This window comes from Vigna umbellata, chromosome 9, assembly GCF_029865625.1.
Source record: "Vigna umbellata cultivar VRB3 chromosome 9, Vumbellata_1.0, whole genome shotgun sequence".
In the NCBI taxonomy this organism is placed as follows: Eukaryota; Viridiplantae; Streptophyta; class Magnoliopsida; order Fabales; family Fabaceae; genus Vigna; species Vigna umbellata.
In genome coordinates this window covers 42,601,183-42,623,258 of record NC_142173.1, presented here as the reverse complement: position 1 = coordinate 42,623,258, position 22,076 = coordinate 42,601,183, and the positions used below count along the sequence as shown (strand labels likewise).

Here is a 22,076-nt window from a genome sequence, read left to right as displayed (position 1 = left end):
GTGGTCTAGAAACATCAATACCAGCAGCCTCACAAAGATGAGTGATCAAGGAGGGGTGTCCCAAGGGTGCCTTGCTTCTTGCACCAAGTGCACAACTTTGGATCTCATCAGCTATAACCTGACCAATATTAATGTTGAGGCCCCTGAGAACACAGTAAAGGAAGATGGCCCTCTAGACAGTGATGTCTGACACATGGGAGCACGGCTGAATGTTGGCATGAGAGAAAGTCATCCAATACTTTGCCAGAGGTGTCAAATGGGGTCTTATGATGTGGATGGGTGCCCCAAACCTATTTCTCTAAAAACGCCCTCCGGCCACACATAAAGTCCGCTCCACATCCTCATAGTCCACTTCTTCCATCATGGACATAGCATACTGGCACTATTCCCCCTCCCAGTTTATACCTAGAAAAGTTTCAATGGTGTCAGCATCAAAGGTAACCCTCTTACCCCTTACGTAGCTAAAGTACGTCTCATCATGTCCCCCAATGCTTTGGCTTTTGTGTAGAATTCTTTGATGATGTCAACATTGGCGGGAGAGGGATAGGTAACATGCTTGATGAAGAGGGATGATGAACCAGATCAAACTACAAGAAAACCTGGTAGATGTAGGGTAAAGAAAGTTAATATTAAATGTTCAAAATAAAAAACTTCTAAAAAACAATAAGTTTTAATGGCATTTTTGGGAACGCAAGAGGGTTAACTAATGATAAATCTTTTAGTAAATTAAGGCATTTGATTACTCAACTTCAGTTTTGTATTGTTTGGTGTTGTATTGGTTTATTATTTTCCATCTAAGTATTTACTTAATTTTTTTGTTCATAATATGTATTTTTTTTTACATATGTGTGTGTTGTATTTTTATCATGGGTTTGGTATGGTACCCAAAGTTTTTTTGTTCTTTTTACTTTTATTTTTAACAAAATCTCCATGTTTCGGTAGTAATGTCTAGCATGAATTTATTTAAAATAAATGTGAGATATCTAATAAATTTTCCCACTCGAGACAAGTACATCTCAAATATAAAACTGGATATTAATAGATTTTAGTAGATTATTTGGTAATAATACAATGATGAATGATACAATAATATACTTAACAAACAACACACCTACATAATATATGATTTAAATAACTCTAATATCATCTTGAAAAATTGATTTTAAACTTAATTCAACGTTACAAAATTTTTAATATAGGCTATAAATATATCATCTTAAGCTTAATTCAACCTACACTACAAAAGATTATCATATCACTCCTCACTTTTCTCGGACAAATTCAACTTTGAAACTTTTAACATAGACCCCATCAAGTTTTTCAAGCTTTTTTATGCTTCTCGATGAACAATAGCAATAAGTTCAATAACTCCTTTGTCATTACTCATGATTTTGTGAACCAATACTTTGGCCCTTTCCTTAAATTACTTGTTCATCCAACCCTATCAACGATTTTATCAAAATATATATATATATATATATATATATATATATATATATATATTAATTCTTATATTAAAATTTCATTATGTCTAACCTAAATTAATATACATTTTCGTTAATTTTCTTTTCAATAGTAATTGAGTTAAAAAGTTGAATATTATTCATAGATTGTTGATATTTAAATCATTCTATTTTTATTTTACATATACTCATCTCATATGAAAACACTTAGATTTAATGTGGTACTCCATGTTTTTCGGTTCTTTTTATTTTTATTTTTTAAAAAAATATTCATGTTTAGGTAGTAATGTTGAGCATGAACTTATTTAAAATAAATGTGAGATGTCTAATATATTCTCTCACTCGAAACATGTACATCTCAAACATAAAACTACATATTAGTAGATTATTTTGTAATAGTTTAATGATGTATGATACAATACACACTACAAAAATATCATATTTTAGTAGAGGTTAAATTTTGGGGGTTTATAAAACCTCCGTAAATTTTCGACGTTATATTAAAACCCCGGTTAAATATAATTTTTAAAAATTTTTAAAATAAATTTCTGTAGTTCCAACTTCAAATGTCTCCAACCCGCCCATCTTACACATTTTCCTCTTCACTTCCTCCTCCCCTCTTCCCAAACCCTAGAAATTAAGAAACCAACCTCCTATTGATCTTGACATTTTCATCGTTGGTGGAAGCGTTGGTGGGCACTGCGAGTGTTCTATGGTGGTCATTTTCGTTCCCAAACCTTTTTCACTTCTCCAGTTCCTGTAAGATCTCTCTTACTCTCTTTGTCTGTTAGGGTTTTAGCATAGGTCTAGACATTGGCTCCCATGACGACATTGTAGAAAGCGAGTCTTCCATCGCCCTTCACCATCGTGAAGGGAACTCCCAAGGTCCGGTTCTGAAACGCTACTACGACAAGGAAGGGGTAAGTGTCTATGTCATGTGGTTGTCGGCCCCAAGGACAAGGATTTTGCCATGGACCAGCTATTCATCCATGTCGATGTCTCTAAATCCTCGCAGAAGGAATCGTTGATTTTCCTTTGTAGTTTGTACGAATTCTCTGCTTCCATCAGGTCTAAGGTCTAAGCTCCAAGACACTGGATAATGAAGCTCTCGATAGTGAGGTAGGGAAAAAAGAGACGGAATCTGATGTCGAACCTGGTGAAATCAAGGTGGCCGAAGATCGAGATGTTCAATATAATAATCAAAATTTGGTATGTTGTGATTAATTTCGTTTATTTTGTTTTAGTTCACTTGTTTTCATTTTTGTGTATCAATAAACGTGATATTTGTTTAGTCTCGGAGAAACTAGAGACCATTTTTGTAAAGGGAAAGGTGTACGCTACCGGGGAAGAGCACGATTACAGGTTCCCTGTGTTCAAGGCTAACTTGCGTCGTGCTCGGCACCACCAGAGCCTGGATCCTTTCGCAGTTCACGGCGTGACTCAGTTCTCCGACCTTACGCCAAAGGAGTTCCGAAATAAGGTTTTGGGCCTGCGAGGTGTGAGGTTGCCCTCCGATGTGGAAAAAGCTCTCATTCTCCCCACCAATAATCTTCCGAGTGATTTTGATTGGAGAGATAACGGTGCAGTTACCGTTGTCAAGAATCAGGTGCCAATAGTACTAATCATGATGATATGATTTGTGAATGTTTGTTTTAGAATAATTGATTTCAATTGGTTGGTGAGTTAGGGTTCATGCGGCTCGTGTTAGAGCTTCAGCGCTACTAAGGCTTTGAAGGGGCTCACTTTCTGGCAACAGGGGAACTTGTGAGTCTTAGTGAGCAGCAGCTTGTTGATTGTGATCACGAGGTTTTTTTCCGTTCTTTCTTTCGCCCTTTATCTTCTTGCTAATGACCTTTAACTCATTGTTTGTTTGTGCAATTTTTTATGTAGTCTTATTATTGCTCTTGATATGGTGTAACTTTTGTCTTGGTTTAAGACACTTCATGTCCTCTGTAGTTAGGAAACTAACTGTTCTGGAAAAATGATAAACATTTAGGACATGAAGATCAAGCATGTGTGTTTTTACTACGCCTGTGTTCTTTCAATTGTTCGTTCTTTTGGGGTTTATCATTGATCAGGACATGTCACTATATTGCTGATAAGTGTGAAAAAGAGTTGTTTTTACACTTATAAATGATCTCAATCTTCTAATTATTCATGTTATTACTTAGTGAAATGTTGTAATAGGAAGTAGATTGTTATGTAAATTATTGTACAGGAAAGGATGTATAATTGGGAGTTTGTCAGCCAATTCTCGCATAGCACAAGCCAAAATTCGCACTGCCAGGAAACGGAAATTTGCATAGCGCATCAATACTTGTGCATTGTGCGAATAACATCAGTTAAGAGGCAGCAGTTACAAGAAATTCGCATAGCGCACACACACATGTGCGTTGAGCGAATTAATGAAGTTAAGTGGATTTAAAAGACGTGACAGAAAGGCAGAAACCATCTTCTGACACAGGAAAATAGCCAAAAAAATACTGGAGAACTCAGGAGACGATCAGGAGACCTTTCAAGACATCAAGACTTCACTTTCTGCAAGGAATTGCTGAAAAGAGTACGTTTGAGATGTCTAGGATAGGCTAAATTTTCTGTTCATTGGAATTGGGTGTATGACGAAACATTAATGTAAATTTCCTGTGCAATATATGTTTTTGTTCTTGTTCTTTTCTTGACTTGCTTTTGATTATACGGAAGTATTAATGTCTTTAAAAGTTTTATTGTACTGGAAAGTATTTTTAGAACCAGAAACTTAAGAAAAGAAACTAAAAGTAATTACGCTAGGAATAGTTTCTGTGCTTTTGGTCATTCTCAACATCTAAAGTCAATGCAAAATTATCTGATGAATTAATTAAGGAATTAATAATTCAATAGATAATTTTAGAACTTGTTTTAAGGAATTAAACCAAGATACTCTCATGTGAATGCTTGAACAGAGATATATGTTGTCCAGGATTTTACTGTAATGTTAGTCAAAGACCAATTCCAGTGATCTTTTATTGCATTTTTCAATCTTAATTTTTTTTACGTTTTTAATTTCATGCTTAAATTCAAATTGAAATCACAAATGTTATCATCAGTAATTGATCTTGATAAATAATTTTAATTGAATAACGTAACTAAAATTCCCTTGGGAGAACGATACTCTTTTACTTATTCACTGTATTACTTGAAACGATTTGGTATACTTGCCAAAAAGTTATCAATTGCGCTGAATTTGGGAGGTGAAATTTTGTAATGGTTTGTTTAGAACGAGTGTCCTAAGATATAATTTGGCTTTACCATTTAAGGTGTTTTTTCTGAACTTAATTCTTCTATGCTTATTGATGGGAAAATTTAGTCTGCCTTAATTCTTTTATGGCTGCCAATTAGAGAATATGATTTCGAAGGGTGATATTTTTAGAGGTTAAAATACTCTTATTTCATTCATATATGTTCAGACATCAATGCAATAAATGCAGTCAATTTTCTAATGTATATCCTCCATCTTAAAAGGTGGTGAATCTAAAAAGGTCCATGTTAAGATCTTTTCATAGCAATATGCATACCATGAGTATGCTTTGCCCTATGTTTGGAACATTCAATTTTAGACGTGACTTTGAAACTGAATTAAATAATTTTATTAACACTCTTCAAAATAGTAAATGAGTGAAATAATTCTATTGAATCAAACACAGTGAGGGAGAAATATTATTAATCAAAAACTATATAATTGATTTAAAATGTGTGAACTGGATAGCTGGAGAGAACTGCTCGTGTTCATTTTGCTCCATCGTCAGATCAAACTCCCATTACAAAGAAAACTTCTGCTTTTGAGAATGGTGTGATCCTCTGCTTCTCTTTCCATCACTAAGGCTGAGTTGTCTGTGATATATGTTTAATATTCTTTATGATGCAGGGAACCTATCTCGGAAAATCTCTAGTGCAAGCTCCCTTGGAAGCTTGGAAGAAAGCCACTTTCTGCAAGCATCGTTGGACTCATCTGATAGTATTTCTGATAGGAGAAACCCAGGAGAACTAAGTATGAGTCCTTACTATGTGAAAAGCATGACACTCAGTTCTTTTGAAGCTGCACTTTGTCAGAAGGAGGCTAAACTTGCTTCATACATGTCACGTCTGGTATGATTTTTCTTGCCTTCATTCCCTGTAAACTTTTTGCACCATACATTCTTATTTAGGGCTCGACATTCTCTTATCATTGAGAATTTATCATGATGTTCAAGTAATAGAATTTATAGTTTATCACTAATATAATTTATATTAAGCTGTTGGATCATAAGACAGTGATCTGGATGACCCTTTTTTATTTGGGATACAATGATGATTTATTTTAATAATACAAATTTCAGGCATCAATGGAATCTATCTGTGATTCTCTTGCTAACGAGCTGGTCAAAATGACAGAACAGGTGAATTTTGCTTCCTGTTTACCACTTATGGGTCATGTTCCTTGTCATTAACCATGACATGTATATCATATCTACCCTGCAATGTGAGAAGTTGCATGGGGAGGCTGCTGTATTACCTGGCTTACGATCAGAGCTAGAAGCACTAAGGAGGAGGCACTCTGCTGCTTTGGAATTGATGGGCGAATGTGATGAAGAGGTAATTCTAACTTTGCCAACCTCTGCTTTCTTCCTAGGTCTAATTTCTTAGACATAATTTGGTTTTTGGATTCCTGACCTAGTGGCCTGTCTGCCTATTCAATCTGTAGGGAAATCATTGCCATCCTATGGACTAATTCTTAAGTTTGTTTTCTGATCATTTTTCTTGTGTTTGAAATACTTTAGGGTCCAGACAAGAGTATGGCACTTCTGAATCGTGACCTATTCAGAAAATCTGAGAAATCAAATGAAAGAAAAATGCTAAACAAACTAGGCCATAAATACAATAATGGGTGAAAGAAAAGAAAATAATCTCTAGGCTTGTAATTATATCATATTTTAACATTTTTCAACCATCAATAATTCTTAAATTCGTCTAATAATTTTTTCAAAATATTATTAACTAATTATTGTTTTATATTGTAGGTATTTGAAAAAAGAAATATATCAAATGATGGAAACAATGAAGAAGTACCAAATGATGAAGACAATAAAAAAGTATCAAATGATGAAGACAACGAAGAAGTACAAAACTATAATTATTATTCATAACATGTTAATTTTAGTCTTTAAGAAACATTAATTGTATTTCTATTGTTTACAATTTATATAATAATATTTTGGTTTATATTTAATGTTTACATTTAATTTTGGTTTCATATTATTTAATTTTGGTTTATTAATGATAATCAAGTCATTTGAATAATAAAAAAAATAGATTACTTACATTTCCGGCGGTTTTGGAAACCCCAACTATGTAAACTCAAAAGTTATCGACGGTTTTCATAAACCCCCACAAATTACCGACGGTTTTGTTTAACCTCGGTTATTTCCAACGGTTTTAGTAACCCCTACTAATACCGACGATTTTAGTAAACCGCCGGTAATTACTTAGTGACGCAGGTTTTCCCAACGGTTTTCCTAACCGCGGGTAACGTATTTTTCGAGAGTTAAAACCGTCGAAAACGAAACTTCGGTAAAAATCTAATTTTTTGTAGTAACACTTAACAAACAACAAACCTCAGTAATATATAATTTAAATAACTCTAATATCATCTTAAAAAGATAATTTTAAACTTAATTGAACATTACAAAGTTATTAGTATAGGTTCTAAATAACTCTAATATCATTTAAGTTTAATCAAACCTAATTAGAAAGAATTGTCGTATCACTTCTCACTTTTCTCGGAATGACACATGCAATTAAGTTCAATAACTCTTTTGTCATTACTCTGATTAATTTACTTCTTCATCCATCCCTATCAACTATTTTATCAATATATTTTAGTTTTAGAATATATATATATATATATATATATATATATATATATATATATATATAAATAGAGGTCCTTATACACCTGGATTAACATGCTTGTTTAGAGTGAATTTGACCCCACTCTTTTATTAATATTTTTATCTTTTATTTATTTCCTCTATTAACGCCTTTATAAAAAAAATAAAATTTTTTATTATTCAACGTGGGTTTCCCAACACTATCCTTTATAAATAAAATTAATTTTTTGTATTACTCTATATGAACTTGGTTGATGCTATATAAATAAAATTTTAATTTTCTTTTATTATTTATCATTGGTTTGACCAAAACTACTCCTTTATAAATAATTCTTTTATTACTCTGATTGAGCTTGACTCACGCTCACCTATATAAATAAAAATTTAAGTTTATTTTATTATTCAGTATGTGTCTGACTAACTCTCAAATACTTTATAGATACAATATACTTTTTCTATTTGCAATTTGAATATGCTAGATGTTTAGAAGAGTTTAAATTACATCAATGAACTTTGTTAATTACATAAAAATATTTCGTTTCCAAAAGTAGATCACAAAAGCATGAGCAATTTATTATTGTTATTTATATTTTAAATTTCATTCATTACTTTTATATTGCTCAATTTAAGGGTAATCAAAGTGTAATCAAATCAAATATTTTCATATATTTGTTCAAAAAGATGTTAAAGCAAACGAAACAAACATAATTAAGACATGTAAGATTTAAAATAAAATGTTAAACTATTTTTTTATCAATAAAAATTAATTTATTAAATAGGGAGAATTGGATTTTTCCAAGTCATACAAAGAAATATGAACATTCAAGAAAAAAATGTTTCTTTCTTAGCAATCAACTAAAGCAAGCCTAAAATAATGAGTGTGTTTATCAACTTATGAGTCATCTTTAACTCAAACATATATCGTATTTCAGTCTAATAACAACAAACGCAATCGTTACCCACACGGCTAAATACATGAAATTCGTATGACATACCTTATACTAAACAACTTGGTACTAAGAGTATATAAACTAAATGACAATAAATGCTCGAGACAAACCAATCATTATTAAATCAAGTTTAAAAGTTCAAGAAAAGGGTGAAGATTTAACACATGCGCAAGAAGTAAATGATAGGAACTTAAATAAATAAAAAGAAATATAATCTCATTTTCTATTTTTCTAGTTCTAATCATTACAATATTTATAGTAAAAGTAAAAATTCATCTAATCATCTTTGAAGTCTTAAATGATAAATACAATTTCTTTGAACTAAAACTACATCTTTCTAAGTTAAAACTAATCAATTTATGGTGCCATCACTCTCATACCCGTGTAAAGGAAAAAATGCATCTCTCATCATGTATTTATGAAAACTTCAAAACGAAAAGAAAAGAGTTAAAGACTCAACGATATCTTCAAAACAAGTATATACAGTGAATACTCGAAGATGAACACAGATGCTTACTTGTAAAAATAAAAAACATTGAACTTTCACTTTGAACAATATCTTTAGACGCCTACACACGTAATTTCACAAAGTTATGGTATTTGTATTATGGCATTTTAGTGTCCTCCATCCGAGAGTTAATTTTTTGTGAAAGTGCGAAAAAAAGGCTAATGAAAAAGAATACTTTACTTGCACAGCTACAAAATGAGTAAAAAGTACTTCTTGTAACTTGTTTAGTTAAGGAAATCATTTCTATTAAGAGATTAAATATAGATTAAGTTTATTAACTAGTTTAAAAAAATTGTTCATGCTTTATTCTCTTAGGTTCTACTTTAGATGTTTTTGAACGAGTTCGGTCTACTATATCTAAAATGTGTTTTTATGAAAAACACTTTTGAAAATTTACCAACACAATTTATACTTTTACTTTGTTTTTGTTTCAATAGTCACATTACATTTTTCCTCCTATTATAGAAGTTATTTATATATATTTTCATAAATTAGAAAAATCTTGTCGAAATAATTACTCCACATTTCACTAACTATTTCTTTTTTCATGATCAAATTGTATTTAATTTTAAATTCATTTCGAGAATTTTGTTCACTTTGTGTGAAATCTATCATTATTGGTTCTATTTTGGTTCTATTTTGAGATTTCTTATTTTTCAAGCCGAGACCTACAATCTAGATAACCCAATCATATTATTCCTTTTTGATCAAAATATTTATCTTCTACCCAAAACACTGCAAGTATATTTACTTTGTTATGTACGATTTTATTATCATATTTCAGTAAAGATAAAAAAGTTAAAATGTTAAAGCAATTGCCTTTAGAAATAATTTGATTCTTTACTCAATGATATGGAAGTGTAAGAATTCAATAATATTTGGAAAAATGAAAACTCTAGAAAAAATAAATAATGGGAGCATAAACCAAAAACAGTACAAACCACTTGTTTTCATTTTCATTTTAACATGAGAAACCCAAATTAAATCAGTTTAACTTTGGTCAAGTTAGAAAAACACTCTGATATCTTAACAACTTTTTTTAATAATTTTTTAACAATAAATTATGTATCATTATTTTATTGATCCGTATATTTGAAACGGATCAATCATAAGCTACCACATAAACTGTTGTAAAAGAGGTGTTAAAAAAGTTGTTAAAAGAATATTTTCCTTAAAAAAAAAGCAACTTTAGATGAAAATATTATTTTATATATTTTAGTATGAAAAAAAAAAAACTTGATTGTATTTGTAAAAATAAAAAAGGAAATTGAAGGATAAAATAGTAAATGTAAAAAAGTGTAGGAAAAAATGTGTTGAATGTGAAATTAATATTAGGAAGGTTAAATTGAAATTGTTTAAAGTGATAATTAATTATGTCCCTTTATTAAAGAATAAAAGAACAATGTTATATTACGTGTCAAGAAGAACATAATGCATTTGCGAGAAACAGAGGAAGATGTTAGCGTAACACGGAAAAGCTTGAATTGCATGCAGTAAAGAGAGTTTTGCAAAGAAGGGAATCGCAAAGCAGAGAGGCACAACAAAGGTAAAGGCGTGGAAATGACACAGCATTGTTGAATCGAAGAAGCTTATGCGGCAAAGCGTGTTAGAGAGAAACCGCTACGCATAGCTTTTTGGGAAACCTCTCACGTGAAAGCATCACATATTTAGTATCCTATGCCCTATGACCTTCCCCTTAACTCATAACGTAAATCATCTTCACGAAGTTTTAGAATTACAGAACAATATATAATTATTAGTCCATCATGAACCGTAATTCTTACCTTCCCCCTCACGTGTTTTATCTACTTCTACAAGCGTGTCTTTTGTGCAAAAGTTAATGGCAGAAAAAACCATTATGCAGAATGCAAGTGTGCGGTGCATTATATTATGTGAAACTTTAGTTTTCGTGCCGTGTCTATTAGCTGAATTCCACTCGGTGAAAGCTACAATTTCGTAGGATATACAAAAATCATGGTTCAAGTTGCATGTGAACATTCCTAAATTAGGTAATGTAAATGGCTTGCTACTACGCTACCTTCTAAAAACATCAATCAGATCAACCCATCAAACATGCATGCCAAGTACACCCTAATTTCACTTCTTCGGTTAAATTAATTATTTAATTTTTGTCTTTTTAATCTTTTTTCATCATTTTCATGCCCCTTTTCTGTATCCTTTGTGTATATATAGGGCATGCAGGAGTTACTCAACCTTCACAACCTTCCGTGTTCTTGCATGTCATTTTAGGGGTTGAGTAGCAAGAAACCCAGTTAAGGTTTCTTAACCTATCAACTCCTAAACCTTCTCGTATATTTTTTCCTCAAAACCAAAAGCATGGCTATTCTCAACAGTCAAAATCATATGGCCTTAGCCTTTGGCGTTCTAGGTAAAACTGATCGGTCTTATCATCGCTCTCTTTCACTAGTATAATTTTCTCCTTGTTGTTTTTCTTTCTAGATCTGGTATTCCAGTACCCCACGAAAGTTGCTCCACCAAATTTAATGCTTTGCTTCCACTTCTTCTCATTTTCCTTATCTTTTTCCTCCAACCTTTCCATTTAACTATATTAATTCAAGAACAACCCTTTGCGTTTCATTTCCATCCACTAATATAACTCCTAGAAACCATATAATAACCTGATATAATTTCCATTATATCTAGAATTTTTTTTCATGCACTGTGTTTTACTATAATCAATTTTGACCAACCTCATTCTTTCTCCAAAAGCCAAGAATTTAACACATATTTTGATGTGCAGGGAACGTGATCTCCTTCATGGTGTATTTGGCTCCCCTGTAAGTATATGAACACAGTGTAACGTCCACCTAATTATGAGACTGTTATCGTTTCTTACAATTTCCTTTGAATAGGTTTTAGGGTACCATAATGAATGTGAATGGTAAATATCTTTTCCTTTTCCTAATTTGTAGGCCAACTTTTTATCGGATTCACAAAAGGAAATCCACTGAAGGTTTCCAATCACTTCCTTATCTGGTGGCACTGTTCAGCTCCATGCTTTGGCTGTACTATGCTACTCTCAAGCCAGCTGGTGCTACTCTCCTAATTTCCATTAACTCAGTGGGAAGTGTCATTGAGACGGTTTACATTGTCATGTTCTTACTCTATGCCACCCATGATGCCAGGGTATATTCACCTGTCACTTTTCCAAAATGTTAATCAAATTATAGGAAGCCTCAAATCTTGTTACAGACTGACTAACGCTGATGAGCGTTACTGGTTTTCTTTTTTTTATTATTGCAGAAGTTAACCGTTAAATTGTTTATGGTGATGAACGTGGGTTCCTTTGCCTTGATCTTCACCGTCACCTACTTCACTATGCATGGTGCCCACCGAGTCGCAGTCGTTGGATGGGTTTGTGTATCTATTGCAGTAGCTGTTTTTGCAGCACCCTTGAGCATTGTGGTGAGTAAACTTCTTACCATTTCCATTGCTATTTCCATGCTTGCACCACCTTCAATCTCATTACCCTAAAGGCTTAAAACAATGATTGTGATCACGATATTTTATACTGCAAAAACTCTCTATCACCCATTGATTTCTTGATCTGCAAGCAGGCACAAGTTATTCGAACCAAGAATGTGGAGTTTATGCCCTTTAACTTGTCGGTTTTCCTGACGCTGAGTGCCATAACGTGGTTTTCCTATGGTTTCTTCCTCAAGGACATATGCATTGCTGTAAGTACATGCAGACACAAAAATTCAGTGCCATAGGTTAACATGAAAACAAATTTCATTCTTTTCTTGGTATGTGTAAGCAGGTTCCAAATGTGCTGGGTTTCGCATTGGGACTACTTCAGATGCTGCTGTATGCCATATACAGAAACAGTAAACCGAAGAATGTTGCAAAGGAGGAGCCAATGAAAAATATTGTTGTGGTGAATCCGTTGGGAACGTCTGAGGTGTACCCAGTTCAAGTAATCGACAAAGAGAAAGAAGGTCCCAGAGAAGACGAGAAAGGTGTTGAAGCAAAGGAACGCCCGGCATAAACATCGTATATACTATGCTCAGTGCTTAGGAGCACTTCGAAGCATCCTAGGAAATAAATATTAATAGTCGGTGACTGTTATGTTAAATTCTAATTCTCTTGCTATCTATGAACTATGGTATGGTGTACCCTTCATCATCAAGAATTTTCATAATAGTTACCTCAGTACAGCACCTGCAGTGGATAGAAAAAGGATTATATTTATCTTTTCAAATCATTGTCTTTGACTTGTTTCAAAATTATTGAATACCCTTGCGTAATCTTATGAAAATGCTCTTAAGTGACATATAATTATACCATATATAGATAGAGAACCTCACCTTTTAAAAGTTGTTAATATTCTGTTTTTGATATAAAGTTGTAAGTTTAAGAAAATATAAATTATAAGGTTTATCATGCTTATAAAGTTGTTAAATATTTTTTTTTCAAGTATCATGAAATCCGTTTTACTTTAGAATTAAACTAAATGGATTAGCGATTTGAGATTAGGGATTTGATTATAATGAGAAATGAAATTCAATTTCAATAATAACTTAGATTTGAGTTAAATGAGTTAGAGTTTTCGAGATGGGAAGATGAGATTGAGTTTCAAAGATGAAGTAAAATGGACTTTAATCAAATAAGAAATGGACCACCTGATTGTTGTTGAAGAGAAAGGAATTCATGATTTCATTTTGTTAATAAAAATCAAAATATAAGATAATATGGGTCTCACCAACCTTTCAACAAGTTTTCTTAATAACATTAAATAATAATTAGCTTTAGATAACCAATCTTTAAACACGTTTTTTTTTAAATCAACTAAGCCAACATAAAACTTTTTAATTTTAATTTTTTTTTCAAAGTATCTAAATATAAAATATACATAAAAAATAAAATTTAAAATAGTTTTACATGTTTTAACTCAGTAAAAAACAATGACACATTTACATTGTCAAAAAGGATCCATCAACTCAACATTGCTCGAGAGATTTAGGGTTCAATGAAAAATGAACTTCGCCTAGAAACTTGGGATGGAGGGAAATGGATTAGGGATTTGGCAGGGATTATGGATCAAGGAGTGTGCTTCTGCTGAGAAATGAGATTCAATTTCAGTGATGACTTGAGATTCAGTTAAACTAATTATGATTTTTGGATTTTGCTTCAAATGGGGAAATGAATTTGAGTTTAAAAGACAGTTTTTTGACGAAATAAAATGAACTTTAACTATAAAAGAAGAAATCAATCACACGTGATCATCGTGAAAGACAAATTGAAATTAATGTTTTCATTTATTTCATAAAGAGTAAAAAAATGCACCATAACATCATCCTAGCCAATGTTTCAATTCAGTCTCTTTATAACGTTAAATAATAAAATAATAATTTGATGCTAGCCAAGCCAACTTTTAATTTTTTTTTCTAAAATATATTCGGGCTAAACCCATGTAAAACTTTTTAATTTTAGAAATTTTCTCAAAATTAGTATCAACTAAAACTGAAATATAAATTAAACATAAAAATAATAAATTTTAAAATAATTTTTAAAAAATTACATGTCTACACTACAAGGGTCAATTGACTCAACGTTGCGAAAGAGATTTGATATGGTATTTATCTTATATATTCATACTCTTTTCATTAGGGATGACAAAGTGAGTCAAGACTTATGGATCAATCCATTAACCCATTCAAAATTAGCTAGGAACCGACTTAATATTTTTAATATGTTAATCAGTTTTGGTATGACCATCATGACTGCCAAATTTGACTGGCCAAAGATAAGACTAGACAAACTTACTCATTGATCCTTTTGTTTTGAAATTAAAAATTAAAATAAAAATTAAGAGATTAGTTCTTCTATTTTATATTTTTTTAAGGAGGTAAATATGTAATAATATTATAACTTAAAGGTTTAATTGCTTCCTTTGTCCCCAGTTTGGTTGAATTGTGTCAAATTCATCCTCATTTTTAAAAAAGTTTCATTGTCGTCCTCACGTGGTATAAAAGTGTCAATTGAATCCAAACATAGAAAAAATTTGTGTCAAAGTAGTCATTTTTCCTATATCTCTGTGTCTTCCTTTCATATGTCACTTCTCTGGAGCTATGAAAAGCCTTAAATTGGATAAGGTAAAATGAATATCTGTACTTGATTGTATGAAAGGAAGACACAGATATATAGGAAAAATGACTACTTTGACACAAATTTTTTCTATGTTTGGATTCAATTGACACTTTTACACCACGTGAGGACGACAATGAAACTTTTACACCACGTGAGGATGACAATGAAACTTTTTTAAAAATGAGGATGAATTTGACACAATTCAACCAAACTGGGGACAAAGGAAGCAATTAAACCTAACTTAAATTATTAACACCTATAAATTATCTTTCAATTATTAGTGATAAATGTAATTTAACACGTAAATGTAATAATTTAATTTATCTAAGTAAAAATATTAATTAATCAATTAAAAGTTTATAAAATATTTATATGACTAAATATACTTTATTTGTATAAATATATATATATATATATATATATATATATATATATATATATAAGTTAGTCTTCCATTTGATAAGACGAGTTACTAATTTGATTTATTTTTGTCGTGAAAACCACTTTTACCTAGTTTTTTTTTAAACCAATAGCGGGCTAGACCATATAGGTCCGATAGATCTGTTTTGTCACTTTTACTAGTTTGAAAATTCTTTAATGTATTCTTAATTGACTTTTGTCATCTTATAACCATCATCAACATTATTATTGTTGGACGAGCCAGTTTGTGTTTTCTAGGTGAGCGACAAAAGTTTGCATTTGTAATTTTCGTTTTATGTTACTTTTATGTTATTTTGGACTTCGAGTTTTATTTTAAGGTTTTTAGGTTTTCTTAAACTTATGTGCATAGAGGTATTAAAAGTTGACGTAAACACTTTTGAGTCATATTATATGTATTTTCATTATTTGAGAGGATTATCTTAGTTCTTGGAGTAGAACTCTGATTCTTATCAAAGATTAACATCCTTGTGGTGAATATTCACTTGAATTATCAATGTGCTAAATTGTATTGTCCCCATCATTGTCTTATTATGCATTCTTCTGTGATATATTTTTCTTGTGCCTCTTAAGGATTCAAATTTAGAAGCAATTATACTCTTTCCAGAACAACATTGTATCATCTGGAATCTAAAGCAAGGTTCTGATTTGAATATTCTCTTTCATCTTATTTTTCTGTCATATTAAAAAAAATATTATTTTATCTAATTCTGTTAAGATTTTAATTTTTCTTATTCTTTGCTTAAATTGTGTTTTTTTACATTTGATTCCTGAAAATTATCTGCTTTTATGTTTTTTGTTAATTGTGGTCCCAATTAACTATTTACCTTGATCTTGTATGATCTTTGGTGTTTGAAAGACAATTTGTTTGGTTTTCTTTATTTGTGTGTTGAAATGCAAAACTGAAAAAAAAAAATAGTGGATCCAAGTCAAAAGGAAACAAATATATATTGAAAGAAAAAAATTAAGGATTCTGTAAGACCCGGGAAATTCCAATGTAGTAAGGGAACAATGGTAATCATGCAAAATGTTTTCTTTTATGAGAAGGCTTGCTTTCACAAGGTGTTGTATAGCTCAATTGCTAAAAGCTCCTTGTGAAGAGTTGATGGTTTTGTTGTCAAACCTTGTTGAATGCATATTTGTTTCTGTGTTTACGTTTTTCGGGGAAGAAATCCCTAAAACTGAACGAAGTAGTTTATTTCCTTAAAAGTAAGGATTATAAATTATACAGTTTCCTTACCTGAGAGATAACCAACCCATTCTAGAAAGCCTAAAACAGTTTCAAACTCACCATTAGGATAACTAATCAATAACGAGTCTGATAGAGGACTCAAACATCACGTGCAAACACAACAAGCTAACGTGCAAAGGAAGACAACATAGACTAAAAAGAGGAGTAGAAAATCAAGTTACTTTATTTAAGAAACTGATCAGTTCAAATTGAAAAGCTCACTACTAAGACCAATCAAATGGTCTCAATTATTTAATTAGACAAGAGGATGATAACTCCTAGTGAGAAGTCAAAGAACTCTAAAACAGTGATTATAAGGAGATGATTTATTTTAAAATTATAACTATTTATATTAAAATCGTTTAATATTAAAATAGTCAAGTCCACTAATTTTAAACTACTATCACTTATAAAATGTTGTTTTCTAAATCTTTACCGTATATAAGGAAGAAAATAGATAGTAACACGTGAACAAAACAAAACAACGAGAAATCAATCATAAATTCCCATAATAAAAATGATAATGTATAAGTTAGGAAGAGATGAAAAGAAAATAATAGGAACGAAGGCTAATAGATGAACAAAAACAATGAAAAATCACAAACTCCCACGATAAAAAATAAGCATGTAAACATAAAAGTGTATAAATTAGGAAAATAAATATTCTATGAAATGACAGATTTTTTTTTCTTAACTGGGTGTTTTCATCAAGGTTTTCTTTCCTAATCCAAAGCTTCTATCATATTATTATTTCATTTTCTTTTTTTGTGTCACTATATTAAGCATTATCACAATGCCTTAAAAACGTGTTAACGATTATTTATATATATATATATATATATATATATATATATATATAATATAAATATAATAAATAAAAATGTTAATAAGTATATACAATCGAAAGAGACTTACGGACAAGCACAATTTTGATCTTTGAACGCATTAGTATTAAAATTTTTTGAATGTATACTAAAGGTGAGAACATTAAAAAGAATTCATGCAAAGAAGTAGAAAACTTCAATTTAAAACTTCAAGTGAGAAACTTGTGGATAGAAATAAAGCTTGCGTAGACAAATTATTGGTATACTATAAAGCCAAAAGAATATACCAAGAACAAGTGAGAATAGAAAAACAACAGCGATATTGTGAAAGGTACCATGAACGAAAAGAGAAGAAATTAAGGTTAAAGTATTAAAAAAATGTAAAGGAACTGTGCTATATAATAATTACCTTTAAACTTTCAAGTAGTTACTATTAACATATAAAAAATGAAAGGACAAAAATTCAAAATTAAAGGACGTCACTGCTATTCTATTTCCTCACGAAAATCTTCTGTCACAAAGATATTAGAAGTAAATTGTTTTAAAAAAATGTAAACCAAAAAGTAGTATTTCCTTTATATATTATGTTCCAGATGTCAGATATAAAAATATCATAGATGTTAGGTAACCTTCCAAAATTAGCTGCTTAACGACTCTGTAAAATGGAACACCAACGTCTTGTAAACTTTATTTGCATACATCCGGGAACCATGTCTAAAGAATTTAGAGCAAGGTACTATGACAGTTACATGGAAATGTTGCACAATAACATGAAAATGTAATATATCTTACTAGACTTACAAAATTTAGTCGCCACAACATCAAAGAAGAATACTCAAAAGAGTAAACAAAATGGTTACATGATAAAGGAATTGTAAACAAGAAAGCGACAGTTATTGGCACCAATAGTGATCCCAATTAATCGTATTAATCTATGACTTTCTATTCTGCGGCTACAAAAGTTGATGTTTCCTCTCTATATGTAAAATCGCCTTCTTCATTGGACTACTCGGACCCAACCCACAAGTATTTAATCATTGTGCTAAATAGTAAAAAGGCCAAAAAGAACTCAATCATCGTTTTCTTTCAGCACGCCACTTGTACACTGGTTGACTAGTTGGACAGACAATCTCATCCTCAGTTAGTTTGCGTTTCCTACCATTTTTCTGTTCATAGATGGAATATTCTTTCTGAGAATTCTACCTCAGTAAGAATTAAAAAGGTACACAATAAACTATGCAAAATATCACTACCTGCAACTCCTTCTTCATTGCCATATCCATGTAGATTTTCTCTAGTTGGCTGAGTCTATCTTTTCTTGCTTCCAACTCTTTATAAGACCGATCTGTTTTCCTTTATAACCAAAGTAACTTATTATAAAGCTGATATGGTAGTAGAAATCAAACAAAGAGAAAAAGGGGAAAGTAACCTTAGTAGTACTGCAGACAAGTAGCAATATCTTAAGAAATTGGAATTTGAGCTTAATCCAACATCACAAATCCAGTTTGATAAAATGGAAATTACACCCATATATATATATATATATATATATATATATATATATATATATATATGTATGGTCTGGTCGATAAAAGATCTTTAATACATTATAAAAGAACTCGTGACCTGATTTACAACCTATTTAACCCAACACAAACAATTTAATATAGCCAAATAAGAGAGAACTAATAGCAATCAATCTGACCATAATTGTTATTCATATCTCTATTTTGGGTTAAATTATGTCAATCATTCCTACCGAAAGACCAATTCTCAATAAAATTGCACTTTAAAAGGCATGCAAATATATAAACAATAAACTTGTCCTTATGATCAAATCCTCAACCCTAGTCACTAGGTCGTGATTGCCAAGACTCAAAACTCACATTACTGCAAAAACATCTTAATATTGTTGGCATTAAAAAACTTAATAAAATTAACAATCTTAAAGCACATTGAAGAGAACAAATAATAATTTCACACAGTATATTCCTGAAAAAGTTTTAGTAGAGACAAATCATTTATCAACTTTTTTTAATCTACCATAAGACATCAAATAAAACAATTGACCAAAGATTGTCAAGTCATATCATTTAACAAAAGATGTTTAATCTCATACACGATGTCAGAAGAAAAAGGAATTAATTTTAGTCTTTAAAGCCAGATGTATGTACCTCTTAATGCCAGTAGGAATATTATCGATAGTAAGAGGAATTTCACTTTTTGAATATCTTGATTGTAACTCTTTAGCCTCTTCCCTATACATGACAAAAATTAAAAAAGTTAGCGATTCAGAATAAATTTGTGGAATGAGGATGGGATCTACAGTATAAACATATGAAGAGCAAGAAAGGGAATGGGAGTAGAGGTAGAGAAGTAGTATGTCAATCAATAAATCAAGAATGGAACCAAATAGCTGGAGAAAAGTAAACGAGTTTACTACTCAAAAAAGATATCTTAAAAACATGACTATGGGACCATTTGAAAATACTTCTATGATATATATAAATATAGACGCACACACTTGCTTCTGATATGGTAAAGTATGTTCGATTTGACATTATGGCTATGATAAAAAAGATTTGGTAAGCAATTTCCATTTTTGTGTGTAAATGTTATTTGTTTATAAAACCTACTTTACCATTATATAAACAAATAACATTTACACGCTCACAAATGGAAATTTCTTACCAACTGTTTTTTATCATAGCCATAATGTCATATTGAACATACTTTACCATGTCAGAAGCAAGTAAAAATTTGTGATCAGGGGTCTAATACAGGATAAAAACATCACCCTTTAAATTTTGCATACCAAAGTTTTTTTATCATAGCCATAATGTCAAGTTGAACATACTTTTTATCATCTCAGAAACAAGAAGGAAGTTACAAATCAGGGGCTTTATACAAGATGAAAACATCACCCTTTAAATTTTGCATAACTAAATAAGAACTTTCACAACAACTAAGTACACCAATAAAATAAAACATATTAACATTCTAAAAAATCAACATGCTGATCACAGAATGATAGCTCAGAAACTCATACCTGTCCTCAGCAAAGAAAACATGTTTGTTTGCAGGTTGATTATCAATAGAGTGTAGCGAGGCAGTTAGCCTTTCAATTTTCTGCAATGGAGACCAAAACTTTCCCAATTAAACCTACACTGTCACAATATTTCGTGCAAAAACCCCATTAAAAACAAGATAACAATCCAAAACAAAGCCCCCACCTTTCTCTCACTCTGAACCTTCTGAAGAATGTAACCCATGTCCTGCGTCTTCATAAGCATAAGCTCTTCCTGAGTGTACTTATTTGCTTCACTCCTACTCAAGTCAATAAGCAAATATAACAATCACGACGACGAAAACAACAACATCAAATCACAGAAAATCGAAAAGGCCATGTAGCAAGTCATCAATTACTCTGGTCTGTGAACTCCATCAACTGTTTTTGTTCTAACCATCTTGAAGTAAAACTCATCTTCATTCCTATTAGCTGCTTTTTCCCTAAGTTTCTGTAAAACAATAAAAATTACAAAATAGTTAAAGCGGAAGGAATGAGAATTCGGTGAAGAGAGAGCGAAACTGTACCCGTAAAGTATCCTCTTTCTTGTGGAATGCTTTAGCACGTTGGACATAATCCTTATGCTTTTCGAGCAAGCCGAATTTTTTCCTCGCTGACCTAATGAATGAAAAAAAAGGAAATTGGAAAAAAGCGATTTTGATTGAATGAATAGTCATTGGTGGAAAGAAGAAACTCACGGTTGAGAACGCTCTTTGTGAGCACGACTGGGAATGGCGTTTCGAAGGGAGGACATGTTTGGTTTTGGTCACTCCTTTGCAACGATGGCTTCTGCGTTTGCTTTTCTTTTCGGGTAATAATAATAACAACCTATTAACCTGTTGTTTAAATGGGTCGGCCCAATCTACAAATTGCTTTCTTTTTTACACATACTTTCTTTCTGCATTCTACTTATTAGATTCTATTCTCATACTATATAATTCAGAAATATACACTCAATTTTTAAATTCGTAATTTGAAATAAATTTATAGATTATACCATTTTATAGACTGTGAATTTTTTAATTTAAAATGTATTTATAAATTATTTGAAAACAACAGTTTCATGCAACTAATCTTAATATTTCCTCCACTACTACCTAAAATTAGCAACAAGAAAAGTAATCACTAATGTAACAGAAATATAATATATACATATATATATATATATATATATATATATATTCTTTAGCGAATTTTACTTGCACATTTTTCTATATATTTTAATATATATAATTAAAATAAATACGTATATTAAATTATAATTTACTAAAATAAATTAGCTTATAACAAGAAATTGTGACTCAGTGCTAGGACAGCTATGTTTTTCTAGTAAAATATAAATATACAATATTTAACATTTTATAATATATTCTATAATTAAGGTGTAACTTTGTTTTCTATTATGATATTTGGGAAGTCGAGTTTTATTATTTGACTTTTTTTATTTTGTCATTTTTATTGATTAATATTCTTATTGTGCTTGGATTTTATTGTTTTTAGGAAGTTTAGTCTGGTTTGTAAATTGTGTCATTTTTTTTATAATCTAAAACAATCTCCACATATTTGGTTTGGAAAATTTAG

General features: G+C 31.0%; 2 protein-coding genes and 1 long non-coding RNA gene across 5 annotated transcripts; 2 read left to right on the top strand and 1 right to left on the bottom strand.

Annotated features, from left to right (window-relative positions):
* Positions 1–2,032: 2,032 nt before the first annotated feature.
* LOC148193607 (uncharacterized) lies at positions 2,033–6,705 on the top strand. 3 transcript variants are annotated; one of them, XR_015782010.1, is made up of 6 exons: positions 2,033–2,672; positions 2,756–3,069; positions 3,151–4,023; positions 5,365–5,585; positions 5,816–6,071; positions 6,497–6,705. It is a non-coding gene; the product is annotated as an uncharacterized LOC148193607 (long non-coding RNA). The 3 variants fall into 3 exon arrangements; XR_015782011.1 differs by lacking the exons at positions 5,365–5,585; positions 5,816–6,071; positions 6,497–6,705 and having other exon boundaries at positions 3,151–3,269; positions 3,682–4,135; XR_015782009.1 differs by lacking the exons at positions 5,365–5,585; positions 5,816–6,071; positions 6,497–6,705 and having other exon boundaries at positions 3,151–4,135.
* Positions 6,706–11,033: 4,328 nt separating this feature from the next.
* On the top strand, positions 11,034–13,049 carry LOC124843877 (bidirectional sugar transporter N3-like). The gene is made up of 6 exons (XM_047320714.2): positions 11,034–11,213; positions 11,586–11,622; positions 11,758–11,971; positions 12,089–12,250; positions 12,403–12,522; positions 12,606–13,049. The coding sequence occupies exons 1-6, from the start codon at positions 11,162–11,164 to the stop codon at positions 12,831–12,833; spliced, it is 813 nt and encodes a 270-aa protein (XP_047176670.1). The 5' UTR covers positions 11,034–11,161; the 3' UTR covers positions 12,834–13,049.
* A 5,137-nt stretch (positions 13,050–18,186) lies between these two features.
* Positions 18,187–21,331, bottom strand: LOC124837896 (putative U3 small nucleolar RNA-associated protein 11). Its single transcript, XM_088099028.1, has 8 exons — positions 21,194–21,331; positions 21,023–21,113; positions 20,855–20,946; positions 20,662–20,755; positions 20,478–20,557; positions 19,603–19,686; positions 18,682–18,781; positions 18,187–18,594 (listed from the first exon to the last, which is right to left on the bottom strand). Exons 1-8 carry the CDS (start codon positions 21,247–21,249, stop codon positions 18,502–18,504), a joined length of 690 nt encoding a protein of 229 aa, XP_087955154.1. The 5' UTR covers positions 21,250–21,331; the 3' UTR covers positions 18,187–18,501.
* Positions 21,332–22,076: the final 745 nt, after the last annotated feature.

Bases quoted from the DNA above. Each gene is read 5' to 3' on its own strand.
- LOC124843877 (XM_047320714.2), top strand. From the start codon at position 11,162: ATGGCTATTCTCAACAGTCAAAATCATATGGCCTTAGCCTTTGGCGTT. The intron at 11,214-11,585 runs GTAAAACTGATC...TTTGATGTGCAG, and splicing joins CTTAGCCTTTGGCGTTCTAG to GGAACGTGATCTCCTTCATG. The intron at 11,623-11,757 runs GTAAGTATATGA...CCTAATTTGTAG, and splicing joins ATGGTGTATTTGGCTCCCCT to GCCAACTTTTTATCGGATTC.
- LOC124837896 (XM_088099028.1), bottom strand. From the start codon at position 21,249: ATGTCCTCCCTTCGAAACGCCATTCCCAGTCGTGCTCACAAAGAGCGT. The intron at 21,114-21,193 runs GTGAGTTTCTTC...TTCATTCATTAG, and splicing joins CACAAAGAGCGTTCTCAACC to GTCAGCGAGGAAAAAATTCG. The intron at 18,782-19,602 runs GTACATACATCT...TTGGTTATAAAG, and splicing joins ATTCCTACTGGCATTAAGAG to GAAAACAGATCGGTCTTATA.